The sequence below is a fragment of the Amborella trichopoda genome, chromosome 4, assembly GCF_054954075.1.
Source record: "Amborella trichopoda isolate Santa Cruz 75 chromosome 4, AtrichopodaSantaCruz75HAP2 v2.0, whole genome shotgun sequence".
Lineage (NCBI taxonomy): Eukaryota > Viridiplantae > Streptophyta > Magnoliopsida > Amborellales > Amborellaceae > Amborella > Amborella trichopoda.
Window position 1 is genome coordinate 13,651,543 of NC_142339.1, and position 24,955 is coordinate 13,676,497.

A 24,955-nucleotide genomic window follows, 5' to 3' on the forward strand; every position below is an offset into this window, starting at 1 on the left:
TGAGAGGGGGTAAAACCCACTAAAACCATATCCTAAACGAGCGAAAAAAAAGCGAAATCATCTTCTCCGTCTTCCATCTCAGGAACACAGTTACTCCTATGGCTTCTTCATCTTCTTGTGCCGCTGCCCTGACACCAACAACAAACCCTAGTTCCTCCATTAAATCCTATCCGTGCCACCGCACCAGGCTCACCATACCTGCCCAATTTCTTGGCAATTCATGGATTGCCACCTTTCCTTCTCTCAGAAAGCCAGTCCCCATTTTTCTTGGACATGAGTCCGGATTTAAAAAGCCACCATATTTACAGAAATGGAGGAGCAAGGCCTCGTTTTTCCCTTTTCTGAAGAAGAAGAAAGACAGCAAAGCCCTCAAAGAAGAGCTCTTAGAGGCCATTGCTCCACTTGATAGAGGCGCAGAAGCAACACAAGAAGATCAGGATCGCATAGACAAGGTTGGTTTTCCTTTAATTATTGGAATTATTGTTTCCTTTGGAATTCTTTCTTTTCCCTATATTTTTTGGTGTGCCACTTGAACTTCGTTCTGCAAATTCGTCTTTGTTGGTCACTGTATTTGCTGACGAGTGTTTATTTGTAGAGAAGATGGAAACTTCCAGTGAAAGAAGAAATAGGGAAAATTGAAACCTAAGTTTCTTCTTTCTTGGGGAATTTCTAATGGGATCCGTATTTTTTGCATGTTTTCTTTCTTTGGGTGTATATTATGGTCAAAGATTTCTTATGTTTTTTTTTTTTTTTAATTGAATAAAGTAGTGAATTGTAATCCGTTTTTTTAATTAAGTCGCAAAGTAGACAAAATTTAGTCACAAAGGCATCCTGTGTATTGAAACATACCAAACCATGTTTGCTTAATTTTTTGGTAGTTCTTGGTCAAATGCTTTATAGACCAATTGCATATGCATCATTTATTTGGAGGTAAAAATCAAAACATTCTTCCTGTAAATGACAAAGACAAGTGTTTTTGCTTGGGCATGTGCAAAACTCTATTTTGGGTAAATATGAAAAAGGCTAGGTTAGCTGGCCTGGACTTTTTGAGACAACTTCAAGGCTTCAAAACCTTGACCTCCCCTGCTTTTTAGTCTGTGAAATTTTTATGCAACGTATAGTATGTGTATGCTCTTTTTATTGGTTGGTCGATGAGAATTGCTTTGAACTCCTTCAATTTGCAATGAGAACACACCACACTTCCAAGAAAGTCCCGGCAATTTTGGTTACCACTCGTTCTATGCTAACAAACTTACAATTCTATTCTCGATGTTCACTTGGCATTATGTAACATGCCACAAGAGCATGTATGTATTGTTGAGTGAGCACTTTCCCATGGGCTGCTTGGCTAGTGTCCTTTTTCCCTTGCTGATGCCTAGTGTATATCCACAAAGTATTGCCATCGCAATGATTCATATGCATGTTTCCATTTCTTTAAGACTTCAAGCTGAGACAATTGCTTTCACGTGTATTGTGGCCTTAAGACTCATTGGAAGCAAAGCACATAAAAGTTAGTTCCATCTGTTGTTGAAGGTCCAGAGATATAATGGAGATGGACTAAATCCAATAGCAGAGAAATAATTGTTCCTATTTAACTTTGTAAATGCTGTGGTGACGTGGACACTGGTAAAAAATTCTCTGTAATGTTTGGAGACAAGAGGAATACCCTCTGAAGATCATTGCAGTTTCACTTTCACATTGAAGACAAGTTGTAAACTACAGCTCTGCATGGGGTAATGTCGTTACCGATGAAGTGAAAGGGATAGCAGTTTTGTCATAGGTGGGTGCAGATTTTTTTTGTGACGTAAAACTCTTTCTGAGAAACAAGATTTACCAAAAGGTGTATGTGAAATCATAGAACTCTTGTTCTGATTTAAGTAAGTGGACAATACAAGCAAGCGTAGATGAAGAAAGCTCAAATTAAGTATTTTCTAGTAATTGTTTTTCATTTATTTGGTAACTTTGGGATTAACAATTAAGGATGAAAGTAGTGTGTATGGGACTCTTGAGCCTGATTGTCATGATGTGCCTAGATACTGATATTCAAATGTCATATTACAAATTCTCTACTTGTCGGATAACCAGTTTATTCCGACTCAAGTTATCTCACATTTAGTATTTTCTTTTTTGTTCTTTTTCTCTTTTCATTGGTTTGAAAATCTTTGCAGTTCCCTTTTCTGTTAGTATTCTTCTGAATGTTCTGTTCAAGACGAAATTAGATAAATTACATCTGGAAGTCCTATGCTGAAGTTCTTTTAAGCTTATTCGCATGATTTAATGATAATAGGTGGACGTGGTTTTATTCTTGATTTTCTGGTTTGTAATATGGACTAGATTGCCAGAGAATTGGAAGCAGTGAATGCCATACAAGAGCCTCTCAAGTCTGATTTGCTGAATGGAAAATGGGAGCTTCTTTATACAACATCTAGCTCAATTTTGCAAAAGCAGGTGGGATTCGCTTTTAGTCAAAAGACCATTTCTTGTCTCAAACACTAGATCACTACAAAAAAATGTACCTAATGCTGCCATTGCACTTGGTTGTTATAGTAAGCAAAGTTTCATCTGTAACTCATATTTGATTTGCCCCTGTTGCCTTATACAATAACTGGATATTCATTAAATTATTGAACTATTCAGCATAAACTCATGTTTGATTTGTACATAGATCTTGTTAAGTTATAGTTTAGACATTCCTTGCTTCTCGATGCTCATGTTAAATCAATTATGTATGATATTTTTTCTGAACTTTTTTCTTGCATGTGATCTGCTTGTTTTGATTTGTTGGCCAAAATCATATTTATGCTTTACACAATTGGATTTTACAACTGATTATCCAGGTGTGCTATTATCGCAACAGAGGCCAAAGTTCTTGAGACCAAATGGGAAAATCTACCAAGCTATCAATGCCGATACACTAAGGGCTCAAAATATGGAAACATGGCCATACTTTAATCAGGTTCTTCCCAGATTGATTTCTTCCTATTTGTATTACCTTCCAAATTTTGTTTGTTTTGTGATGCTAGTTGAACTACCATTTCATTGTTAATAAAGGTTACCACTTATTGGTGAGAGGAAATCCTTGCTTTTTTTTTTTTTTTTCTTTTAATGATCAGAATTTATCATCGTTGAAGTACTGGCTATGTAGGATTCATGATGTAAATTAAAAAATTCAAAATTTTTTTCTTTTTCTTTTATTCACAACCAAGTGATTCTACTTTTTTGTGGGTAAGTACCAAGTGATTCTACTTACAATGCCAAAATTACACAACAGAAGTAGATAAAAAAACTAAGTACAACCTATGGATCTTAGCTGTTACTGCCTTAAAGAAAATAAAATTTAGGAGTCAACAACAATAAACTATTAAAAAAAAAACTGAAGGAAAAATAAACCTGGGAAGACTTCTCTGAATTTTTCGTGGGGGCACCTTGTAGGACTTATTACAACCCATACCTGATTACGAGACCGTTGGCGCACGGATCCTTGGCCTTGCTTAAGTCCTCCAAATTTGGGTAGCACCTATGGCAATACCCTCGCACAAAACCAGGGCTGAGACTCTGAGAGCATGTACACAATGTGGCACCACCCTTTGAGCAAACTAGATGCTGGGCGTGCTTCTCTCAGAGGGCACCCAGGCAGCGTCTCAGCCTAGGTCTCTATGGGTGGCATCCCACCAAGAGAGAGAGAGAGAGAGAGAGAGAGAGAGAGAGAGAGAGAGAGAGAAGGCTAGAGGGACAAAGATAAAGAGAGAGAACTAGAGCATGGAGGAGAGAGACGAGAGAAAAGGAAAGAGAGAGGGGGCTCTAGAAAAACTGATGGTGGGAATGAGGGGGGTGCTGTACTATTTATAGGCGAAGGCCTAAGGTATTTCATCTTCCATTGGGACTCAAATTTGACTATAGGACTACTAGGTAATATGTGAATTGATAAAATTGAGCCATCGTAGATCAGCCATTATGATCAAGGAGGAATCCTAGAACTATTATCCCTCAGATTCTTGACCTCAGCCATCATGATCAAGGAGGAATCCACTTCTATTCAAACCGGGATTACATCTCCCATCATCCCATAAAGTCCAAATTTTTTCTCATTGTCACATAGAAATTACTTCCAATTATTTTAGAAATCCAAAGTTAAAGGGGAAGATCTATTTCAAATTATTTTCAAAATAGAAAATATTTTCCATATCTCAACATGATGCCATATCTCCGAACAAGGAGATCATGGGGCGTCTCGCTGTGGGGTGTGTGGCCCTTTTGGGCCCATTGTCCCACCCATGTGGTCCCCTCATGTGTGAGGGCTGGGCCCGTGGCCCCCCCACATTGGTCCAACTCAATACATGCCTCTACAAAGTGCCAAAATCTTAAAACTGTCCTTTGGGGGTTTTTAATGGCTAAAACAAATTTAAAATTTTGAAAAATATTTAAAAATCGTAGGGGCATAATAAAGTTGGAAAATAATATCTTTGACATTCTGAAAATTCCAAATCATGTTTAAATCAAAACTTGAATTGAATGGGTACTGATGATTAAGAAATAAGTGATACCTCTGACATACTGTACCTATGCGAGAATCCGTATCCCACAATCATCTTCTCAATACCAACCCAACAGAACCATGTCCCATAATCAATCACAACGGTTCATGATTGGACCATCAAAGTTGGTCAATATATGGTGGAACCATGAAGATAGCGTGTCGATTATAGTTGGCCAGTAAATGGTGGAACCATGAAGCTAGCATGTCGATTGGAGGTTCGCCTCCAAGAGCAAGTCATATCTATAAATATGTACATATGTAGATATCACTATAGTGCAAAGGGGACACACTCTTATACACATGTACACCGCTATCTCTCTATAGGGCTGCTTCCCAAAATGTTATTGTGAAGTGTATATGCCGTGCAATGGTTGTTGAGGATTTGGCCTTTGCCCTCACAAGCCCTCAACTGCATGCAAGAATCCTAACGGCTTCCTATCTCTCATCATCATCCCTAGGCATCTCTCTGACCTCAACCAGGGATGACCCATTGAAACCCCCAACATTATTACCTATGCCCAAGAGTAAGGGTTTTAGACATGACCTGAACCATAGACCTCCCAACCCAAGGTTAGTTGACCAACACTATCATGGAAATGTGAATATCCAATTTATTTTTACATGCTTTCAAGGCCTTTAAAGGTAACAAACAATACATCCTGCCTTCCTTTGTAATTGATTTCAAAGATCCTCTTATATTTCTGTCTCATCATGAGAATTTTCAAAAGTTTATAAATAAACTATATGTATTATGTACAAAAGGGTATATAATTTATGTGGGCTTTCTCGTTTAAGCTTGGGAGCAATGGCATGGGGCTTCTCCGAATGCTATTGGGATGGCAGTTTAGGTGACATCGACTTCATGGTTGTGTGGCTTATTTGGATTCTACTTTAGAAAATGCCAATTTTTGTCCAACTTGGGAAACACTGCATTTGTGGGAACTCAAAATTCACATTGACCAAAGTGTATCTTGCAGCCAAACTAGGTGTTACAAACTTGCATGTGAATCTTATGCTTGTCTCGGTAATATTTAAGATTTGGAATTGCAGAAATTGTGACTTGTGATTTTTCTAATGCTGTAGTCTTGTATACTGTTCCCTGCATTGGGCATCTTGCTCTTTTTGGCTTTTCTTATTTCTGGCCAAGTCTTCAAACAAGTCTTGCCCATGTTTAATGCCTATATTGTTTAGTTTATGTTCAATATTGATTTCTTTTCATCACTAATATGCTTCATTCTTGGGGAAAATTTAGGTGGAGCACCAATAGGCAATGAGATGAAAGATAGTAGACTTAGGTGGGCTAGCCATATGTGGCACATACCCAGTACAATACCTGTTAGGATGTGCAAGTTTGTTCAAGTGGAAGCCTAAAAAACGGCAATGGGTATGCCCAAAAGGAAATGGTTGGAAGTAGCGAGAAAAGATATGGGGACTTATGACGTCATTGAGGGTATGATCCTTAATAGAATAGAATGGCGGACCAGGATTCGTGCAGCCGACCCCATTAATTGGGAAAAAGCTTTGACGACTAATATGATTCATTCTCTCCACTAGGTTAGGATTCCTTCTTCTGAACTGTTGTTACACAGTTTGGGAGTGTGACTTTTAGAATTTACAGTTTTGTCTTTTCAAAACTGCAACTTGGTCCTAGGTAAATAATGTTTCCCTGGATACAACTATGTGGTCAAGATACACGCAGATCATTGGTTCCAATTCCTCCAAAAGCCTCATTTGTTAACATGTAAACATCGTTTGCTGGAGACAGAGCCACAATCCCCATCTTCTCTTTCAAAGGATTGCTGCTGTTGCAGGGATGCCGATGCCAGTCAAGTGCCCAACAAGTTTTGCAGGTGTTTACTTGTTTGCATGAACAAATGTGACATGTCAATTCTTAAGTGCAGTAATTTCAGGCTTAAATTTTAAAGCTCAAAGAGGTAAAAACCAAGACAAGTGGGACAGTCTCCAACAGTGTCCCCAAAAACACAAGCACCAATATCAATGTTCAATTTGCATATCAACTCTTATTACATATGCTTTTTTCTGAGTCAACTTTGTGCTCATCTACCTTTCAGTATATTAAGGTAAATATAGAGGCAAGACTTTGTTCCACCAAGGTTTCTCCAGAAGTAATCATGTCATTGGCAAAAAAAGATGAGAAATCCTCTACAAACTGTCCCCAAGGGAGAAACCTTTATTCCATTCTAAAGACTCCTATCCTCAAGATAATACTGAGAGGCATTGCCATGACGGTGAAAAGGAAAGTGAAAAGTGGGTGTTATTGCTGAAGGCCCCTGGGACTTCTTAATTAGCTTCGGATTTCTGTTAATGGCAGACCTTAGTCCATTGAACCAAATCCTCTCCAAAAACTGTGCACCTGAGCAGTGCACCTGAGCATAGACCAAAGTGCCATTGCACATTGTGATACACGTTTCCTGAGTCAATGTGATAGACCGTGCTAGGATTTTTTGATTTGTTCCTGAAGTAAGTGTATAGGCAGTACCCTATGAATGATTTCTTTGCCTTTATCCACCTTGACATTGGAAGATCTTTGATGGCCTACTATCATCAATAATTTCCTTTAGCAAGAATATTAGACTACCTTCCAACTAGGACCTAAACTCCTAACATCATTGTCATATTCTTCTCTGGAATGTGGTGATGCAAGTTGTATTTGACACCAAAAATCATCCTAAACCTATTGCAAAATTCCTTAGGAACATCCATAAGTTCCATCCTAGCTTTGCCTTCTGAGAAAACTCTCTGGCCGAGTCACACTCCCCCCTAGAAATTGATATCTGGTTCATAAAGGGCAGGCCTGGCTCACAACTCAGCGACATTTAGAATCCTAAAGTACTCTAACATATCCTAGAAATTTCACGTATGCGGCTAAAGGTTCTGTTACCAATTTTGATCTCATCAAGATTATTGACTAGGAATGGAGGAATGTTTACTTCAAATACCGTTCTCCAAGTTAGAGAGTAGAAATCCTTGCCTGCAAAGATGTTGTTGCCTAACCAGCCCTTGAATGTCAACTCTCAACGAAAAGCTTTCTTCAGACCGAACCGCCCCCCAACCCCACCAAATAAATAAAAAAATTAAAAATAAAAATAAACCTCACCGGCCCCTTAGTCTTTCTTATATTTATTGGATATTTTTGGCCTACCTTTGAACATTTTTGAGATTGTAGGAATCTAAAGATGCCCCCCCCGATTACCAGAATCGACCAACCTATATGTCGGCCCCACTCCTTGATCTTATTCCAATGCTCCAAGATAGGGATCCCTAGCGGATCACGATTTTTAAATTTTCAGATCTCGATTCCCAACTTATAGGATCGGTTCTATCTGCTCAAATGGGAAATAAGCAGCCAAGAAGATGATTCGTTTGGATCTCAATTGCGATCAATGAACAAAAAGTCGGCTGCCTGGCTGAGTAGGCGGAATTTTTGGAAAAATGCCTAGGAGTGGTCTAGGCAGACACTATTAGGCAGAATAAGCTAGACGCCCAAGGTGCCTGCCTAAGCGGATGCCTAGGCGCTGCCTCGACCTTGTAATTTTACCCCTTTAAATTCGGGAGAGGGAAAAAAAAGGTAATTAAAAGGGGGGATAAGGGTTTGGGGGGCCATTCTTGCCTCAAAAAACAATTTTAGTGAACTTTAGAGTGAGAAACAGCTTGAAAAAAAACTAGATTTGAAGAATTTTTGAGAGATCAAATTTTTTTCAAAATCCTCGAATGTTTACGATAATGAAGGATATTCATCCCCAATCTTTTTGAGGCTTATAAGGGGTGTAAAAGAGGAGATTTGGGATCCCAAATATTTCGGTTTGACCCGAAATCGAGTGCACTTCAAGAAGGTTGGTATATTTCAATAGTTTTCATTTAGGTTTTGTATATTTGTCCCCATAATGTCTAATGATGTTATTATTTGCTATTTGCCCTTTTTTTTTATACTTTGTGATATATATTTGATATGTTATTATGTATTTTGATTATTATTTTCCCATTTGGATATGTAGTTTAGGTCTTTGGGAAAGCAATTTAATAAAAATGTCCATTGCCCCCTAATCGAATGAATATTGTTTTTTACTTCTCTTTTTTTAGTTCTACATGAATTTACTTGTATGATTCGTAAACCATTTTTTTTATATTAGTTAGTTCAATAATTGCTTAATGGCTTCTGGCATCTTAACAATATGTTTTATATAAAACTAACTTCATCGTCATCATCATCATCATTTTAGCCTTTTTCCAATTAATTGGGGTCGGCTACATGAATCTTGGTTCTCCATTCTGCTCTATTAAATGCAATATCCTTAGTGAGGCCATAAGTCCCTATATCTTTTCGGACTACTTCCAATCGCGTCCTTTTGGGCCTACCCCATTTCCTTTTCGGTCATACCACTTGAACTAATTCGCACATCCTAACAGGTGCTGCACTTAGTCGGCACCACACATGGCCAGCCCACCTAAGTCTACTCTCTTATTAAATAAAAAACTATATACAACAAAACTAACTTATTAAATTAAAAAGCATACAATTCTATACACAATAAAATGTGTGGAGCTATGGAGGATTCAACATTTTTTTTAAAGCTAAAAAAATAAAAAAAATAAATAAAAAAAATCCAAATTGCATCATCCTCCTAAGTTTCGGATAAGCTCAACCTTGAGTTTGAAGATTCGAACTCAAATCAAAGACTATCACCATCTAGTTGTATTTCTGGGTGTTGATCTTCATATTGAATTTCGTCTACTTCTTTAGCCAAGCATACCTCCATCCTCCTTTTTGGGCACTCATATGCACGGTGGCCTATTTCATTACTTGGAGGAATCCTTCTTTTCTTCATGAAGTTTTGGATGGTACGAAACCTCCTTTTGGATGAAAAGGTGCTCATTAGTGCTCCATTGGAATTTGGTCTCCACGTGTATAGCAATTTTGAAAAGCTTTGCTTAAGGTCCATGGCCTATGTAGAAAGGCCACATTTCTAATGGTTGGTTGGAGCCTATTAACATAATGATCAATCTTTTGTCCTTTACTCTCTTAGAGGTTATTTTGAGCCACAAGTCTATAAAATTCATGTGTATAATCCTCTACTTCCTTTTCATTCTGTCAAAGATTCGGAAGTCTTCAAAGAGAATTTGCTTATGATCCATAGGAAAGAATTTCCTTTCAATTTCTTTTCATCTTCTATCAGTTAGAAATTCTTTCCTTTCCACTATGAAGTCGGGATTCTTAAACTTGCTCCCTCCAAGCTGCAACATATCCGTGGAGCTTGACTGCAACAAGTTTAACTTTACTTTCTTCTAACAGTTCACTCCATTCAAAATAAATTTTAGCTGCACTCGACTAGTCAATAAAACCCTCTATGTGGAGTTTACTATGAAACTCAGGGAGGTCGACTTTAATACCGAGATCTCGTGGACTCTCTACAGGATGTGGGTCTTAACTTCAAATTTGTTCTTTATGTTCGAGATCGGCACCCCACGTTTGTCGTGGGACTCGATCCCTCTATACCTCGAAATTTGGCATCGGTTCCTCATGGAGCTCCCTCTTCTCGAAGTATGGTATCTTCCAACCATTGCAACCATTGATTCATTACTCCGATCTCTACTCTGATACCCTCCATGGCTTTGTTTATACATTTTGTAATTTGTGGCATTAGGTCATCGATCGCAAGAGCACGTTTCGATGGCATTATGATGATTGGATCTTATTTCGCTTCGATACCACTTGATGCAAGGAAGATGGAAAAGAAATAAATCAAATAAATATAGCAATGAAGGGATAAGGGAATATACCATCTTTCACGATTTACAATGGCACCCCAAAGATCTATTCACAAGATCCAAAAACAATTTCTTTCTTGTCTAAAATAACTAGTTGTCAAAAAGGGACCTCCTTCCCTTCAAATACAAACTAAAAGAAAAAAATAAAAATAAAATAAAAAACCCACATGTCATCTCCTTCTCTCTACCTCTCTCTCTCTGAATCACATTAATATCTCTCTCTCTCTCTCTTTTCATTCATGTGAAGCCCATGATTCTTGGAGGCTTCCCTTGTCTTCACATTAAAACCTCTATCTTTTCATTCATGTGAAGCTTCCCATGATTCTTGGAGGCTTCCCTTATCTTCACATTAAAACGAAGTCTACTCATCCTAACCAACCCAAACACTCTAAACCTATCCATATAGCTAAAGCCGAAAAGTAAATAAATAAATAAAATAAAAAATGAAATCCAAATTGCATAAAAAACCCAATCAAGGATTACCTTTAGGACTCCAAACTTTGAGGATGTAACCTATTCAACCCTAGTGACTAACCTTTGAAGGTATTTTTTTCAAACTGCAATCTGTATGTTCCTAAAAGAAAAAAGCCCAAGATTGAACAAAGACAGTCCAATTTTTGGGCGGTGAGATTATAGTGGATCTCCTAATCTAGGTGGTGATCCTGCTCCAAGATATCGCTCCAACGCTTCTGGATGTGATCTCCATTGGCTCCTTGCAACTCAAAGTGGCAACAGGAGGCCAAGAAGATGATTTATTTGGATCGCAATCATATTCTCTCTCTAATGCTTTTGGATGTTGTGAAGTATGACATTGCAAATAAAGCTACTTGGTATGCTTTGGAATGTGGTAAATGCGAAAATGCAGATGTACATTTTTATCGCTAAAAAGTTAACTCTCGTGAATTGTTATTGGTTATCCGATGCACCTCGTCATAATATATTCTTTATTGTATTTTGTGGGATTATTATTACATGAACTACACCTCAAAGGAATAAAAAAAATTATAGTCCATTTTCTTGTGTGCCATTTTTTATTGTATTATGTAGAATTACTAGATGTTTTGATCTCCTGAATTTTTTTTGAATTTTTTTTCAAAATTTTTTATTATTAATTTAAAAATTGTATGGAATGCGCTCCCTACCTAGGGAGCTTCCTGCATGTGTCGATCTGTCACTCCCTCTCCTGCCCCATTGTCCACTCTTGCTACACAAGCAACTATGAATGACATAAGTTTTGAAGAACTCAAAATCCAAGTATAATTTTATTTATAATCATTGGTAACTCCTAGGTGGAGTAAGTATTTATAGTATTGCTCCAACAGGCGCATAGTATATGCGCTCTTGTAAAATTGTAATCAAAGGAGTTTGATGTGCTTTTGGAGTTTGTAATGTGTGAAATCGTAAACAAAGCAGATTTTATCAATGAAAAATAAGTGCCCTTGTGTTTTCATCAATTATTCCTAGGTGTCTCATCATAGTATTTTTATTGTATTTGTGATACTATTGTTCCATAAGCACAATAAAGTGGAATTTTTTTGTGTGTTCATTTTTTACTGTATTTTGTGGGATTAGTGGAATTTTTAATTTGTTAATAATGTTTTAAAAATTTAAATTATTTATTATCTTTTTAAAATTTTATATTATTAATTTATTAAGTAAACAATGTATTGAACGCATTTCCAACCTAGGGAGCTTCTAGCATGTGATGATCCCTCCTTCCACTCCCGCTTCTGACATCTATGGTGGGCCCCAGTTGGAACACAAACCTCAATCCACCTTTTCTGCATTGTGCTCGGAAACTTGCACTAGGCAATGCGCATTGTATAACATTTTTTTATGTCCACTTGGACTGCTTTCCTCCCTTTTATGGTATTCCTGAGTATTATATAGTTATTCTCCTTCCAGATCATCATTAAGGCTGCCTGCAGGTTATTTGTTTTTTTTTTTTTGTGATTTATTATGGAATTTTTGTTCCTGATATCAGCACTGGCAATTTGGTGTTTTTGAAATAATCATGACACCACCAGTTCTATATAGTTTTTTGGATGTTATGAATGAAACAGCCTGGGGATTCCATCCATGCTGCTTTTTATTCTAATATCTATCGGTTCTGCAGGTTACGGCAAACTTAGAACCTCTCAATGCAAGAAGGGTGCGTGTGAAATTTGATTTCTTCAAAATTGCTGGTTTGGTAAGTGTAAATATAGTTTTATGCAACGTTCCTCTGTCATGGCACAGTAAAAGTTGGTTGTTGGCAAAATTAATTTGATTGAACAGGTGATGATGATGATAACATTGACAAGAATATTTTTGACACACACAAAATTACATGCTAGGGTGTGTCTCCAAGTGCATGCATAGATGCAAATTTGTGCCTAGGAAACTCATATTATTATACGAGAAATTTATGCTCATACCCCCTTAGATACCCGCTATTGCAGGTTTTCCCCCAAAATTTTGTATTTTATGTCCGGACCCTTTTTTTTTTTTTCCTCCAAAATACCCCCACTTCATACCATAAAGTACTAAGTGATGAGAAATTCTTGAATACAGATCTTAAAGATCTAAAGTCAAGACTTAGAAGTCTTACTTCATATCTTCAAGAGCTAAAGTCAAGATCTAAAGTTCGCTTTGGAACTTGAAGGTCCGAAGTCATAGAGTACCAAAATTCTCTATGACTTCAATTCGCAGGCTTTGTTATTTTGGACCCTCAAGCTCCGAAGTGGGGGCTTTTATGAAAATTTTAAAAAAGGGATGTGAACGTAAAATACAAAGTTTTGGCGGGAAAGTTGTAATAATGGATAGGGGGATATGAGCATAAATTTATCCTATTATTACCCAAATTTGTCGTCTGATTATTGCCTTCTACTGTTGATTTTAGGAAAAATTAATGTCTTTTCTGGGCGAAAGCTAAAAGAGCAGGTCTTGAATTATTGTTTTTCCTTCTAAATGAAGCACCACATGTTTGAGTTTTAATGTGCTTGTTTGGTTCTAGGATTTCCTCTTATTATGTGCACTGTCATTTTGATCTCGTGATCTCTATTGCGGCTATTTGTTTGCAATTCATATTTCTGATGCATCAGAGTACATGTCTCTTTCTCCATGTTTATTTCACCTTGATCCCGAGAAGTCGTCTTCCTCCTTGCACCCAGTTACGGACATCTTCTTCTACGTTAGAAATTGTTATTGAAATTGATGTTCTTGTCATCCTCTCATGGACCTGCATGATACTTGTCTCTTGCAACAATCAAAGTAAGCTTTGCCTGTAAAGCTTTTATTCTATATGGGATAATGCAACCTGACGCAGGGTATTTCTCTAAAATGTTGATGAAGGAAGTAGATATAGAGCTGAAGCACATGACATGTAGAGGAACAAATTAAGTTGGGGCTGATAAGTTTCTGTGAATGTTGCTGATTTTGGTTGCCTGTGAGGCTGTGACATGTCATTGTTGCTGGAACTCTAAGAACGTGATCAAGAAATATACAACCCATATCAATTATTTTATCCGCAAACCTTGACATAGAGGGACCTGCTATTAGTGGTGCACTTACATCCAAGGTTCTTGGCAGAAGCTAGTTGAAAGCAGAAAAATACATCTTCTTTGTGTGTTATAGTTCGTTTTGGATAGGGTTTTTTTATCTGGATTTCAGGACTGGATTGATCGTATTAGAGATCCCACTAGTCATGTTAGTAATTTATTTTATTGGAGCTTTATATTTGATCATTTGGGAATCTGTAACCACATTATGAATTCCTGAATTATATCATTATGGTTCTCTATTGAATTAAATGATAGTTTAAATGAAAAGTACACTCCAACATTGTGCATTTATTTTTCTGAGACTAAATATCGGAGTTGCTTCCAAACTCACTTTCCATGGATATGATTCTCTGATTGTCCTACAGATCCCAATAAAAGCACCAGGACGTGGTCGTGGTGAATTAGAAATTACATATTTAGACGATGAGCTGCGGTAAGATCCTAAGACACGTACTATATCCCTCATAATGTATGGGCCTTTTTGCATTGTCTGTTTTCTTTAGATCATGCTAATGCTGAAGGTATATTAGTATATGTTATGGAGTTTTATTTGGATCACACATGTTGCACAAGGACATGTATTTGTGAAAACTTTTCCAGATTTCCTACCCTGTGGGAGTAAGTTTCTGTTCTGTCAGGTCCAGTCTGCCATAAAATATTAGTGAGCTATTCCGCCAGTCTGCCATAAAATATTAGTGAGCTATTCTGACAAGACATAATCACGTAATCTGAGGCATCCATACTGCTTAGGTCTTATTTTTGTTGTTGCTTTTTTTGTTGGGTTCGTTATTTCATCTCTTATCTAAATCAGTGGGTGTACTAAATGGATTATTGCCGTCGTGTTTTTTCAGTGATTCAATTTTAGATTATTATTTGCGGTCTTTTCCTTAATCTACTGTGAAACAACGAACTTTTTGCTATGGAATGAATGTGAATGGCATCCAACCAATTTGTAATTGTGTGATTTATTTTACAGAGTATCTCGAGGAGACAAAGGAAACTTGTTCATTCTTAAAATGGTCGACCCTTCATATAGGGTCCCAGTCTAAGTACAGAAACTTGCATTTTATTCACTTTGGTTGATAGAGACATGATTTTACCATATACCATACCAGGGCTTTCCATGCTCTCTGATACTTGTATATTTGATTATTTGTGCAGCTGAGAGAGCTTTCAATTGAGCCTCACACGGATGCTTGTGTATTCAATTATCCATGTAACTGTAATGTAATTTGCACAAGACTTTCCAATAGTATTTGCCTACGCTTATACGACCCTTTAAATGATGTCAAATAAGTTGACAAATCAAGGTTTTAAAAAAACGGATTGATCATGTGATCTAGCCAAGTATGTGCAGTTAAAAAATTCTCTCTTTTTTTTTATTATACTGGCCAGACCACTTACAAGTGTCCAAGAATTGTGACTTCGATTCAAAAGAAACACAAACAAGAAGAAGATTTTCACTTGCTTGCCACCTATAAAAACTTTATTCAATTCTTTAGAACAAAATTATAAACAAAGTGACATTACGTAAACTTGAGATTACATAAACTTGAGAACAAGAAGCATCAAGTAAATAAAAACCAATAGTAAATGCCTAGGATTACCTCCGAGGCTTGGTATACCCCACACCGGGTCTCCTCTAACAATGGCACATAATATTTTGGTCAACCAATGAGTCTGACTATGTAGGAAGCCTAGGCAAAAACCCTACTCAAACTGACAGCATAACCACTTGGGTGTGCCCCCTCTTTCAACTTAGCTTGGGACGTGCCTTTCTATTTTGCTAGCCTAGAGAGAGAGAGTGATGAGAGAATGGCATACTAGGCCAGAGAGGGAGAGAGGGTTAATACCAATGGTGCATGTCATATCATCCTCCCAATGAGGTGTTTATAGTGCAAAGTTAGGGTTTTGGAGTTTAGGATTTTCTATTTTTATAAAGATACAATCTTGACTATAAATCAAAAGTGATCTGTGAGGAGAAGAGATCTTAGTTATATATTCTTTAAATCAGCTATTATTATTAAAAGGAGTGAGTTAGAACCTTATACCTTTGTTTCCTCAACAAGAATTCTATCAAATCTAATTCATAAAGAAAATGTGTCCTATGATTTCAATTAGTGTCATAGTTTCAATCAATCTAAAAAATCTTTCTAATTTTAATATCAATCAACCCATCTCTAGATGCCTTCTCCCTCAAGTTTCTTTTCTAAGAGAGAGAGAGAGAGAGAGAGAGAGAGAGGAGGAGGGGGGGGAGTGGGGTGTGCCACCCATGTGGTCCCTTGTGGGACCCACACCCCCATCCACATGGGCTCCACGTGGTCCCACCAAATCTGGGCCCCTACACTCACCAATCAATTTTAAAAATAACAAGATGATTTTTAAAATTTATTTAGTATTTTTAAATTGGCTCTATATTTATAAAACCTGAAGAATCAATTTTAGTTATTTGAAAAATTCTTTTTGATAAAATACAATATACAAGGCATTCTAAAATTTATATTACTATTCTAAAATTCATTTAACACGTATTTAATCCTATTCAAAATATTTTGATGGAAATTGGATCCAACTTCGTTTAAGATAATGTGAATATATTGAGACACCCAATCTCTATTAGCAATCATGTTCTACACTTACTTTTTCAAACTGACCCAATAGTTTCTATGACCTACAATTTTTCGTAAGGGTTTATAATTGGACTATCAAAGTCGGCCAATAGATGAAGATAACATAATTCTAATTCATGGTTTACAAGTTCGCTTTTAGGGACAAGTCTATGTCACATAGACGTTTTCACACGATTGCAATGGTGTATGAAGGTCATCTCTTAAGTATATGTACATGTTGCACCTTTAATGAGATTCGCTTTTCAATATGGCTATCATATGTGCATGATGTGTGATGGTTATGATGAGAACTTGGCCATTGTCCTTTCATGTCATGCAATCATATACAATGATTACGAGATCCCCTGTCTAACCACCTTGGGCATCTCTCCAAGTAAAAATACAAGAAGCTCTCTCTCTCATGTAAGTAAAATGCTCCTAAGCTCTTTCATGTATAGTGAAAGGCTCCTAATTAGATGTAGCAATTGATGTAAGCACTACCATCAACTAAACACACACACACTCTCTCTCTTTATCTTTCTCTCTCATACATGCACACACAAAAACATTGTCGTAAATACACATGCAGAGAGAGAGAGAGAGAGAGAACCGGGAAACAAAGGGGGTGCATGTGTAGATGGAGTAAAAAAAACTTTCTAGGGGGAAGATGAGATTTCGAATTTTTTGTTTGTGGAGCTATGGAGGATACTCGTATTCGTCTTACGGTGGTAGAGTCACGAACGACAACCCGGAGGTTTGCATGGGGTCAATAGGCAAGGAAGTGTGAAGGAGGTGCAGAAGATGAAGCCTGGAGCTACAGGAGAGGTAGGAAAGCCAAAGATAATAATCATAGACTCGCAAGACTCCATTCATTGGGCTCTCAAGCTAGAACTGGCTATGGTGGGTTCCTTTTGCCGACCTGTCTAGGATTTGAGTATTTTTGAAGATTGGGCTTGGAGGGTATGGAAATGTAAGGTGGTTAGCAGGATCATTCCCGATAACAGACACTTGAGAATTTTTGGCTCCCGGGAGGATGCTGATAGAGTAGCAAGAACACTTTTGGAGGATGTGTGGGTCACTGCTGAATGGTGGAACTCTAAGGCCAATACCTCGCTTATCCGGCCTTCTTCGGTGTGGCTCAAGATAGAGACCATCCCTATCCAAGCATGGACTAAGGCTGTGTTTGAAAAGATAGTACAGGTGTGTGGCAAGCGTATTGAGATTGATTGGTTCAAGACTGCTGGTCCTTCATTGGGTGTGCTGAGAGCAAAGGTTGCCTGCTCCCCGGAGGTAGACATTCCTGAAAGTTTGGTGCTCAAGTTTAATAACGAGGTGTCTTACTCCCCTAAAACACAGCCCCGCTCGGTCATTGCCTCTTATCCCAGTTCCTCTTCTTCAGTGACCCCGTCCAAGGAGAAAGATGGCCTCTCTCCTTCTATGGCTCAAGGTAGCCTTTCTAACTCTGGTAAAAAGGAAGAAGAATGGCAAACCGTTACCAAAAAAATGAAAGAGGCTACCATCAGATCAAAAAGTCCAGCGTGGCAAAAAGTTGGTGGAGGATGAAGGCTCCATGTGCTCGTCCAAGGAGTCTTCTGGTAGCTCCTTTTCCATGCAGGGCACACTCAATGGAAGGCCATAAGGGCAAATTCGTTTTTGCCCTTTCGTCATAGAGAAGATGGAGAGTCCTCCAAATCCAACCAACCGCTCCGCTCCGCTCCGCTCCGCTCCGCTCGTCAAGACGGTTCCCCTCCCCAAAGGTTCTGACTTTCGCGGCACTCCGATATCTTCTGCAGGCCGTCCGGTCGATTTGTGACGGGGGAAGGCTCAATCCGTTGCACCACGTGGAGCCTGCTCGACCATCCAAGTCTGATCTGACAGCCCTTCTGCCTTCCCCTCCCCCCGAGAAGCTGACTCCCTCTCCTTCTCCTTCAAAAGGTATGTCCATCATACCTTTCTGCCCTCCACAAGATTTCCCAGCATCCCAGATAAAGAAACCCAAAAAAATCTCCTGTGGTTTTATCTCTTCTCTGCTGCTATCCTTTCTTTTGCTAATCGTAAAGTTCAACCTCCACCATCAATGGCTTCCCAAAGGATTACCGTTATTGAACTCCCTCAAGAGGAGCCCATGGAGATTATCCACCTTGGTTTGGTCCCTAATCTTTCTAAAGGGGTGGGACAAGGGCTGTGCTTGAGGCCATATTGTTGTTTCTATGCCTTTGATGGAGGCCAAAGCCGCCTCGGATCTCCGGAAAACCTTGTTTTTGGCCTCTTCCCCGCACATCCCCCTTGCTAGTGACTGAATCTTTTAACTCCTCCTTGGAGGAACTCTTTCCCTGTTCTCGTAATTGGCGCCCTAAAAAAGAGGAGAAGAGGAAGGTCGTTCAAGAGAAGGCGGGAGACTCATCAATGCCATGGGTGTTAAATACAAAGGCACCCTGTAGGTGGTGGAGGAAGCTATTGATGCAGTTTAAGATCTCTTGAAAAGATTCATAATGTCAAATTGCAAGTCAATGAATACTCGGTGGAAGAAAAATTGTCAAAATATGATGGTATAGAAAAAGTTGATGCATCGATTTGTTGAATGAATCAAATAAACTGCATTTTACAGCACTAAGAAGAATTTTGAGATATCCAAACAAACAAAAGAGAACAAGGGTTACAATGATATAGTGAGGTCTTGAAGACCACACTTTCCATTTGAGGTTCTTTGAACCTCTTTTCTTACCCCACTCACTTTTTTATTTTTTTTTGTGTACATTTCACATGTACAAGACGTGCATTTTTTATAAGCCTCTTTTAACCGACATGGTAACTGCATAATGTACCATCTTTAAGGTCTATAACGTTCTTACTTCATCGGTTAATGTACCGCCATTCACAAGTTTTCCATGGTGGTTGTTATGTATTGTTTTAGTTATCTTTTAGAGAGAATTATCTAGAGAAGGACGAGAGTGAAAAGGCGGTGGGATGAGGACAAATGATTAGACTTGCGGCAGAAACAAAATTCCCTCACAACAATTTTCTACGACAACATGTTTGTTATTGTAATGACAAAAATTCCAATATTTCATAGCCGATTGAAGCACATAGAAATATAACATCATTTCATCAAAGAGCTGACAAAAAAAAAAAAAAATGAGCCAAAATTTATCAACACAAATGACCAGCTTGTAGATATCTTCACAAAGATAATTTCAACTGACAAATTTATCCAATTCAGAGATATTATGATAGTGACAAATTAAATGGGGTTGTTAAAAAATAATTTGTTCGCATTCTATTACCTTTCTACTCCTCTCCTCTCTCTAAAAGATAACTAAAATGGTGCATAACAACCGCCATGGAAAGGTCCTAAAGGGTGGTACATATAGCCAACGAAATAAAAAAGCTGTAAATCCTAAAAGATGGTGTAATATGCGGTTAGCATGTTGGTTAAAAGATAGCTTATAAAAAAGGCAAGCTTTGTACATGTGAAATGTGAAATGTATGCAAAAAAAAAAAATAAAAAAAAATAAAAAAAAATAAAAAATAAAAAATAAAAAAAAAAGAAAAGAAAAAGAAGAAGAATGTGAATGGGTAAAAAATCAAATGGAAAGTGTGGTCTTTCACACCTCACTATATCATTGTAACCCTTGTTATCCTTTGTTTCAAATGCAATATAGTGAAATCTTTTGAGTCAATACTGCTTCCTCTTCATCCTTGCTATCGCTTTTTACTATTTTTTATCAAATTATTATATCTACTTGCTATCGTTTTTTACTATTTTTTATCAAATTATTATATCAATGCTTTTGCAAATTTCTAACAGTTTTTCAGCTTTGTTGTTGAAATAAACCTAGGCTCTAATACCAATTTGATGCAAGAAAAGAGACAAAAAACAGAAAATGTCATATTTGAGTGGCTTGTTTTCCTTGTACAAAAAAAGAGATTCCAAAATCTTAAATAGGATTTCTTGTTACTATTCAGAGCCTTTTTTTACTGTTTATAACAAAAAGTGGAAACCCTAACACCCCAAGTCTTTATTATATTATATAAAAAAAAAAAACCCCAAAACTACATCCACTTAAGTTAAAATATCATACAAATACCTCATAATTCCCTTAACTTGAAAGAAAATTCGTAAATGACATACCCCTAATAAAACAAGTATTCCATTAGTATTCTAACCACTTTTTTAAATATCTTAAAAAAATATAAAAAAAACTAGAATCCCTTTAAAAACATAAGAACCCTTAAAAAATAACTCTAAAAATTTCCAAAAAAACATCCTTAAAATTAATAAAAAAAATTTAAAAATGAGACGCACTTTGTCTTGCACACCAAAATTTACATTTGAACATGGCCGCCTGCCCAGCCCAAGCGCGTCCTATGGGCCAACACATTGCCCTATTGTACCTGTTTGTAGGGCCTAAGCCCTTGCTTGTCATGGCTCTCTGGTTGACCCAAGGCTTGCACACCCCTCTCATATAGGAGTGTAGACGTAAAGAGCTGGGAGGCCAAGAGTAGTAGCTCTTCCCACACGTGCACCATGAGCATGTACATCTGTACCATGAGCAGCATGGTGCAGCCACATCCTTAGGATAGCTGGGATAAGGGGCGTTGTCTTGCTCTCCCCCTAGACCAAGCACCAAGTTGAGGGTCACACAGTTAGCATCTATGTAGCAGTGAGTAATTTGTATCCCCTCTTTTGCCATGATATCCCTCGTCTCATTGATTGCAAGTAATAATCTCCAAGCGCTATTAGCTCCCCCTCTGCACTGGTGGGGCTATATTATGTGAGTCCCCCTCAGCCACTTTTTGTTCCTTGAAGGTTAGTAACAGTCCAAGCCCCTCAGGTAGCGGTCAGATTTTTACCTCGTGTGATAGCATTACCACAGGCTCTGCGTATATTAGGAGGGAATTACTTCATAGTCCTCGATAAGTCCTCCTACCTTCAGGTTCAATTTCCATCAAATTCTAGTTCGATATTGTTCACTGGTGGATAGGACTGGCGTTGGGCCAGCCATCTCAGCGCTGAAAAACTAAGGCCTGGGCCACATTATGTGGCCGAGTCTCGGGTTGGGCTTGTGCCTAAGTCATGGGGTGGCTGGCCCGACTTGACTTTTTTTATCCTTATATTTTTGTTCTTTTGTTCTTTAGGTATATTAGGCTAGGCCTAGCTCACTCTAGAGTGGGCCACAGCTCGGCTAGGGCCTCTGCGGCTCGGGCCAAGCTAGGTTGGGCTCAGACTAGCCCGATAGATGCTAGGGCGAGTCTAGCACTAGTGCTCTCCTGGCTCGACCTAGCCTGTTGCCAGCCCTATCAGTGGAGGAGTCCATTCATCCGATCTACTGGTTCCGTATGTTTATTCTAGCGACTTCTCCGAACTCGTAAACTCTACCATGTTTCGGTAATGCCCCAACACTTCTTAAGAGCAGGGGGTCTATCCAACCATAGTTGCTGTGATGGTTTATGTTGTTTCTCAATTATATTACCTTCAAATATGTTTCTATTCTTCTCTCTCCACATGTTCCACGCAATGGACAGCATTTGTTTTTCAATTATGTTACCTTCCAATGTGTGTATGTTGTTCTCTCTCTGCCGGTTCCATGTAATAGCGATACTATCGGTGACTGCCACTTTGGAGGAGGAAATGACTTAGCCCCTGCTGGAATAGTTGGGATATGGTTTCAGGTATCGTCAGGTGAGTCGATTTGACTCCAGTGCCCACATCCATATGTAATGAAATAAATACATGTTCATGTCTTTTTTTGATTTAGATAGATCAGTGGGAATTACAGGCTTATTTTTAAAGAGAGTCAGTTTTTGTTTAAAGGGTTAGTAAGAATGGAGGCCGTGACTTCCAATTGGGGTTCAGGTGATACTACCACCACTAACCCAGCCCCAACCCCAATTCTTTTGGAAGTGTTTTCACCTGATTTTTGCATATAAGGATAGGATAATGTCTCTTCTCAAATTGTCACTGGTTAGCAGTTTACCTTGCCCCAGCAACCAGGCAAATGCTTGTGTACTTTGTAAAGTACTATTACATTTGGACAAAATCTGATCAATTTTATGTTGGAGAACTCCCCTGAATTGGTATTCTCTCAAATGTTTTGATCCTCTGTGTGGTGAATTATAAAATTGTTGCATGTGGTCCATTAAACTAGTGAACTGTAACAAAATCTTTCAGACATTCACCTATGCATGCAATGAATGGTCCTCCTTTCCCGAAGATCAGATGGGATTTGATGCTTTGGCCGAGTTTTCCCGTGATATTAAAAAAAAAATTTTAAAAAAAATCTAAAAAAAATAATGTGGGATTGATCTATCAATTATTTATGATTTATATGTTTTTGGCAAAGATTGATATGTGCTTTTTTCCTTAAATCCCAGTTTTTATATTTTATCATTATTTTTTTACTGTTCAAAAGAAAATTTTATACAATAAGGTATTAATTTTTGGTATAAGAAGATCACAATCATTATTGTGAAATCAAGTGGTTGGGGATATAATTGGCAACAAAATTTATCAAATGTTGCCACATTTAAATCCGTCAGATTTCACTTTCAATAACAACAAATAATTGTGACTTCCTTGTATCAAATGAGAATGTTCTTGTAGTATACAATTTTTTTTTTTTAAATACCCCCACCTATAAATCTTTTTTAAGTTTGTTTGGGCTCCTCAAGGTTGTTTTTTGTTTTATTTTAGTTTTAATTGCTTTTTCTAGTTATTTTTATTTTTTGGAAAATTATTGCTAATATACTTATATTTTAATAACATAAAAAAAAACCCTAACTTTTCAAAACCTCGCCTACACCTTTATTTCTCAACTTTCTTTGGATGAAAATTTCCTTCACGGTAGTCTTTTTACTGTAAAGAACATTACGGTAATTTAAATACCATAATAAGTTGAAGGAGTGTTACGGTAATTAAAATACCGTACTACCTTAAAGTAGTATTAAGGTAATTTAATTACCATATTAATATTACGGTAATTTAAGTATAGTAATAAGTTGAAGGAATATTACGGTAATTAAAATATCGTAATATATTAAAGTAGTATTACGGCAATTTAATTACCGTAATATTGCCCAACCCTCAAAACAAAAGATTTTCTACTCTCTCGAGTCTACTTTCTATTTACTCCCTCGACAAAAATCCATGCTAGCTGTATTTTACAAATATCAAAGTTTTAAGATATAATATCTACTTAATTTTTATATGGTTCTCAAAATTTTAGAACAAAAATACTCTTAATATGTGTTTTTGAATGATGGAGTAGATCCACATCGTGCGCCTTTTGGGAGCTTGATTTTTTTAAAAGAGAGAGGGATAGTCATAATATTAGCTTTGGTTTGATAATACGCTCCCCAAGTGTTTTGTCACATGGAGTAAATTCATAATATGCTCCCAAGGGGTCATAGTACATGGGCTCTTTCTCTTTTTAATGTTATAGATTTTTAATCATCTTTTTGAACTTATTATAGATTGTTAATCATCCTTGTTCTAAGGTTCAAAATCCGGCTGTAGTGAACCTTTTTGTGCCCGGGTGCCAATGTTATGCAATGGTAACGGCTGTTATAGCAGTTATAGAACATAAAAACAACAATAACTGATATTTTAAACATAATGAATTGGTGTGTTTTTAAATCAACAAGTGCATGGTTACACAGGAGATATGTTTTTTACTTATTAAACGTTTATTAATCCTTCTTAATAATAACGACAATATAAATGAATTAAGGGGCATTGTTTCAATAAATCACGGACATAAGTAGCGTTCTGGAAAGCAATGAAATAGTTTGGGTCATAAGTAGCGTTATAACAAATATTTCATCCAGTCTTACCCAACATGTGAAAACAATTACAGCAGGCGTTAATATGATTGGTATTATACTAAACAAATGTCATTAGTTATTCATAATTGCCGCTCTACGCCAAATGCCTCTTACCATCGCATTTTATAACAACTGTTATTCTCAAGATCTTGTGAACTATTCTTGTGCTTTGTTGCAAATAATTTTTTGAATAGTTGTTTTCTTCGAAGCATGTCTCAGTATTGATACATGAAGCATGGATAATGTTCAGTGGGCAGTGTTTATAAAACAGGCTAGGGGCAATGTTTATAAAACAGGCTACGGTAGAATTGGCTCAAGACTAAGTGGTCAAAGTAGAGTGCCGCCACAATGTGATATCTTGAATTGCATTTTATGGATAGAGGACCCGTCCCTACTGAACGACCCAAAATAAAGGCTCTAGTAGCTGAGGTAACTATGGAGTCCGAGTCGGTCGAGCTGACCTAAATAACTTCAAAAAATAAATAAATGAATAAACGAAGGAGAAAGAGAAAGAGGACATAAAATAAGACGAAAACACGAAAAGTTGAGAATCAAATATTTGAATTCATCTAATAGGAGGATAAAAATCAACTTTAGGAAGAAAATTGCATAAAAATTTACCATAAAAACCAAAAGTAGGATATTTTTTGTTTTGA

General features: G+C 37.4%; 1 protein-coding gene across 12 annotated transcripts; it reads left to right on the forward strand.

The window, feature by feature from the left end:
• Position 1: 1 nt before the first annotated feature.
• On the forward strand, positions 2 to 15,118 carry LOC18423220 (putative plastid-lipid-associated protein 4, chloroplastic). 12 transcript variants are annotated; one of them, XR_016054196.1, is made up of 7 exons: positions 2 to 452; positions 2,335 to 2,448; positions 2,838 to 2,956; positions 12,441 to 12,515; positions 14,232 to 14,299; positions 14,843 to 14,915; positions 15,028 to 15,118. XR_016054196.1 is itself a non-coding variant. In XM_011628047.3 (7 exons), exons 1-6 carry the CDS (start codon positions 99 to 101, stop codon positions 14,913 to 14,915), a joined length of 783 nt encoding a protein of 260 aa, XP_011626349.1. In that variant the 5' UTR covers positions 2 to 98; the 3' UTR covers positions 15,028 to 15,118. The 12 variants fall into 12 exon arrangements, 6 of the variants coding, with proteins under 6 accessions (XP_011626349.1, XP_088721067.1, XP_088721068.1 ...); XM_011628047.3 differs by having other exon boundaries at positions 2,858 to 2,956; XR_016054195.1 differs by having other exon boundaries at positions 14,843 to 15,118.
• The last annotated feature ends 9,837 nt before the right edge of the window (positions 15,119 to 24,955 follow it).

Bases quoted from the DNA above. Each gene is read 5' to 3' on its own strand.
- LOC18423220 (XM_088864941.1), top strand. From the start codon at position 99: ATGGCTTCTTCATCTTCTTGTGCCGCTGCCCTGACACCAACAACAAAC. The intron at 2,957-12,440 runs GTTCTTCCCAGA...TCGGTTCTGCAG, and splicing joins CATGGCCATACTTTAATCAG to GTTACGGCAAACTTAGAACC. The intron at 12,516-14,231 runs GTAAGTGTAAAT...ATTGTCCTACAG, and splicing joins TCTTCAAAATTGCTGGTTTG to ATCCCAATAAAAGCACCAGG.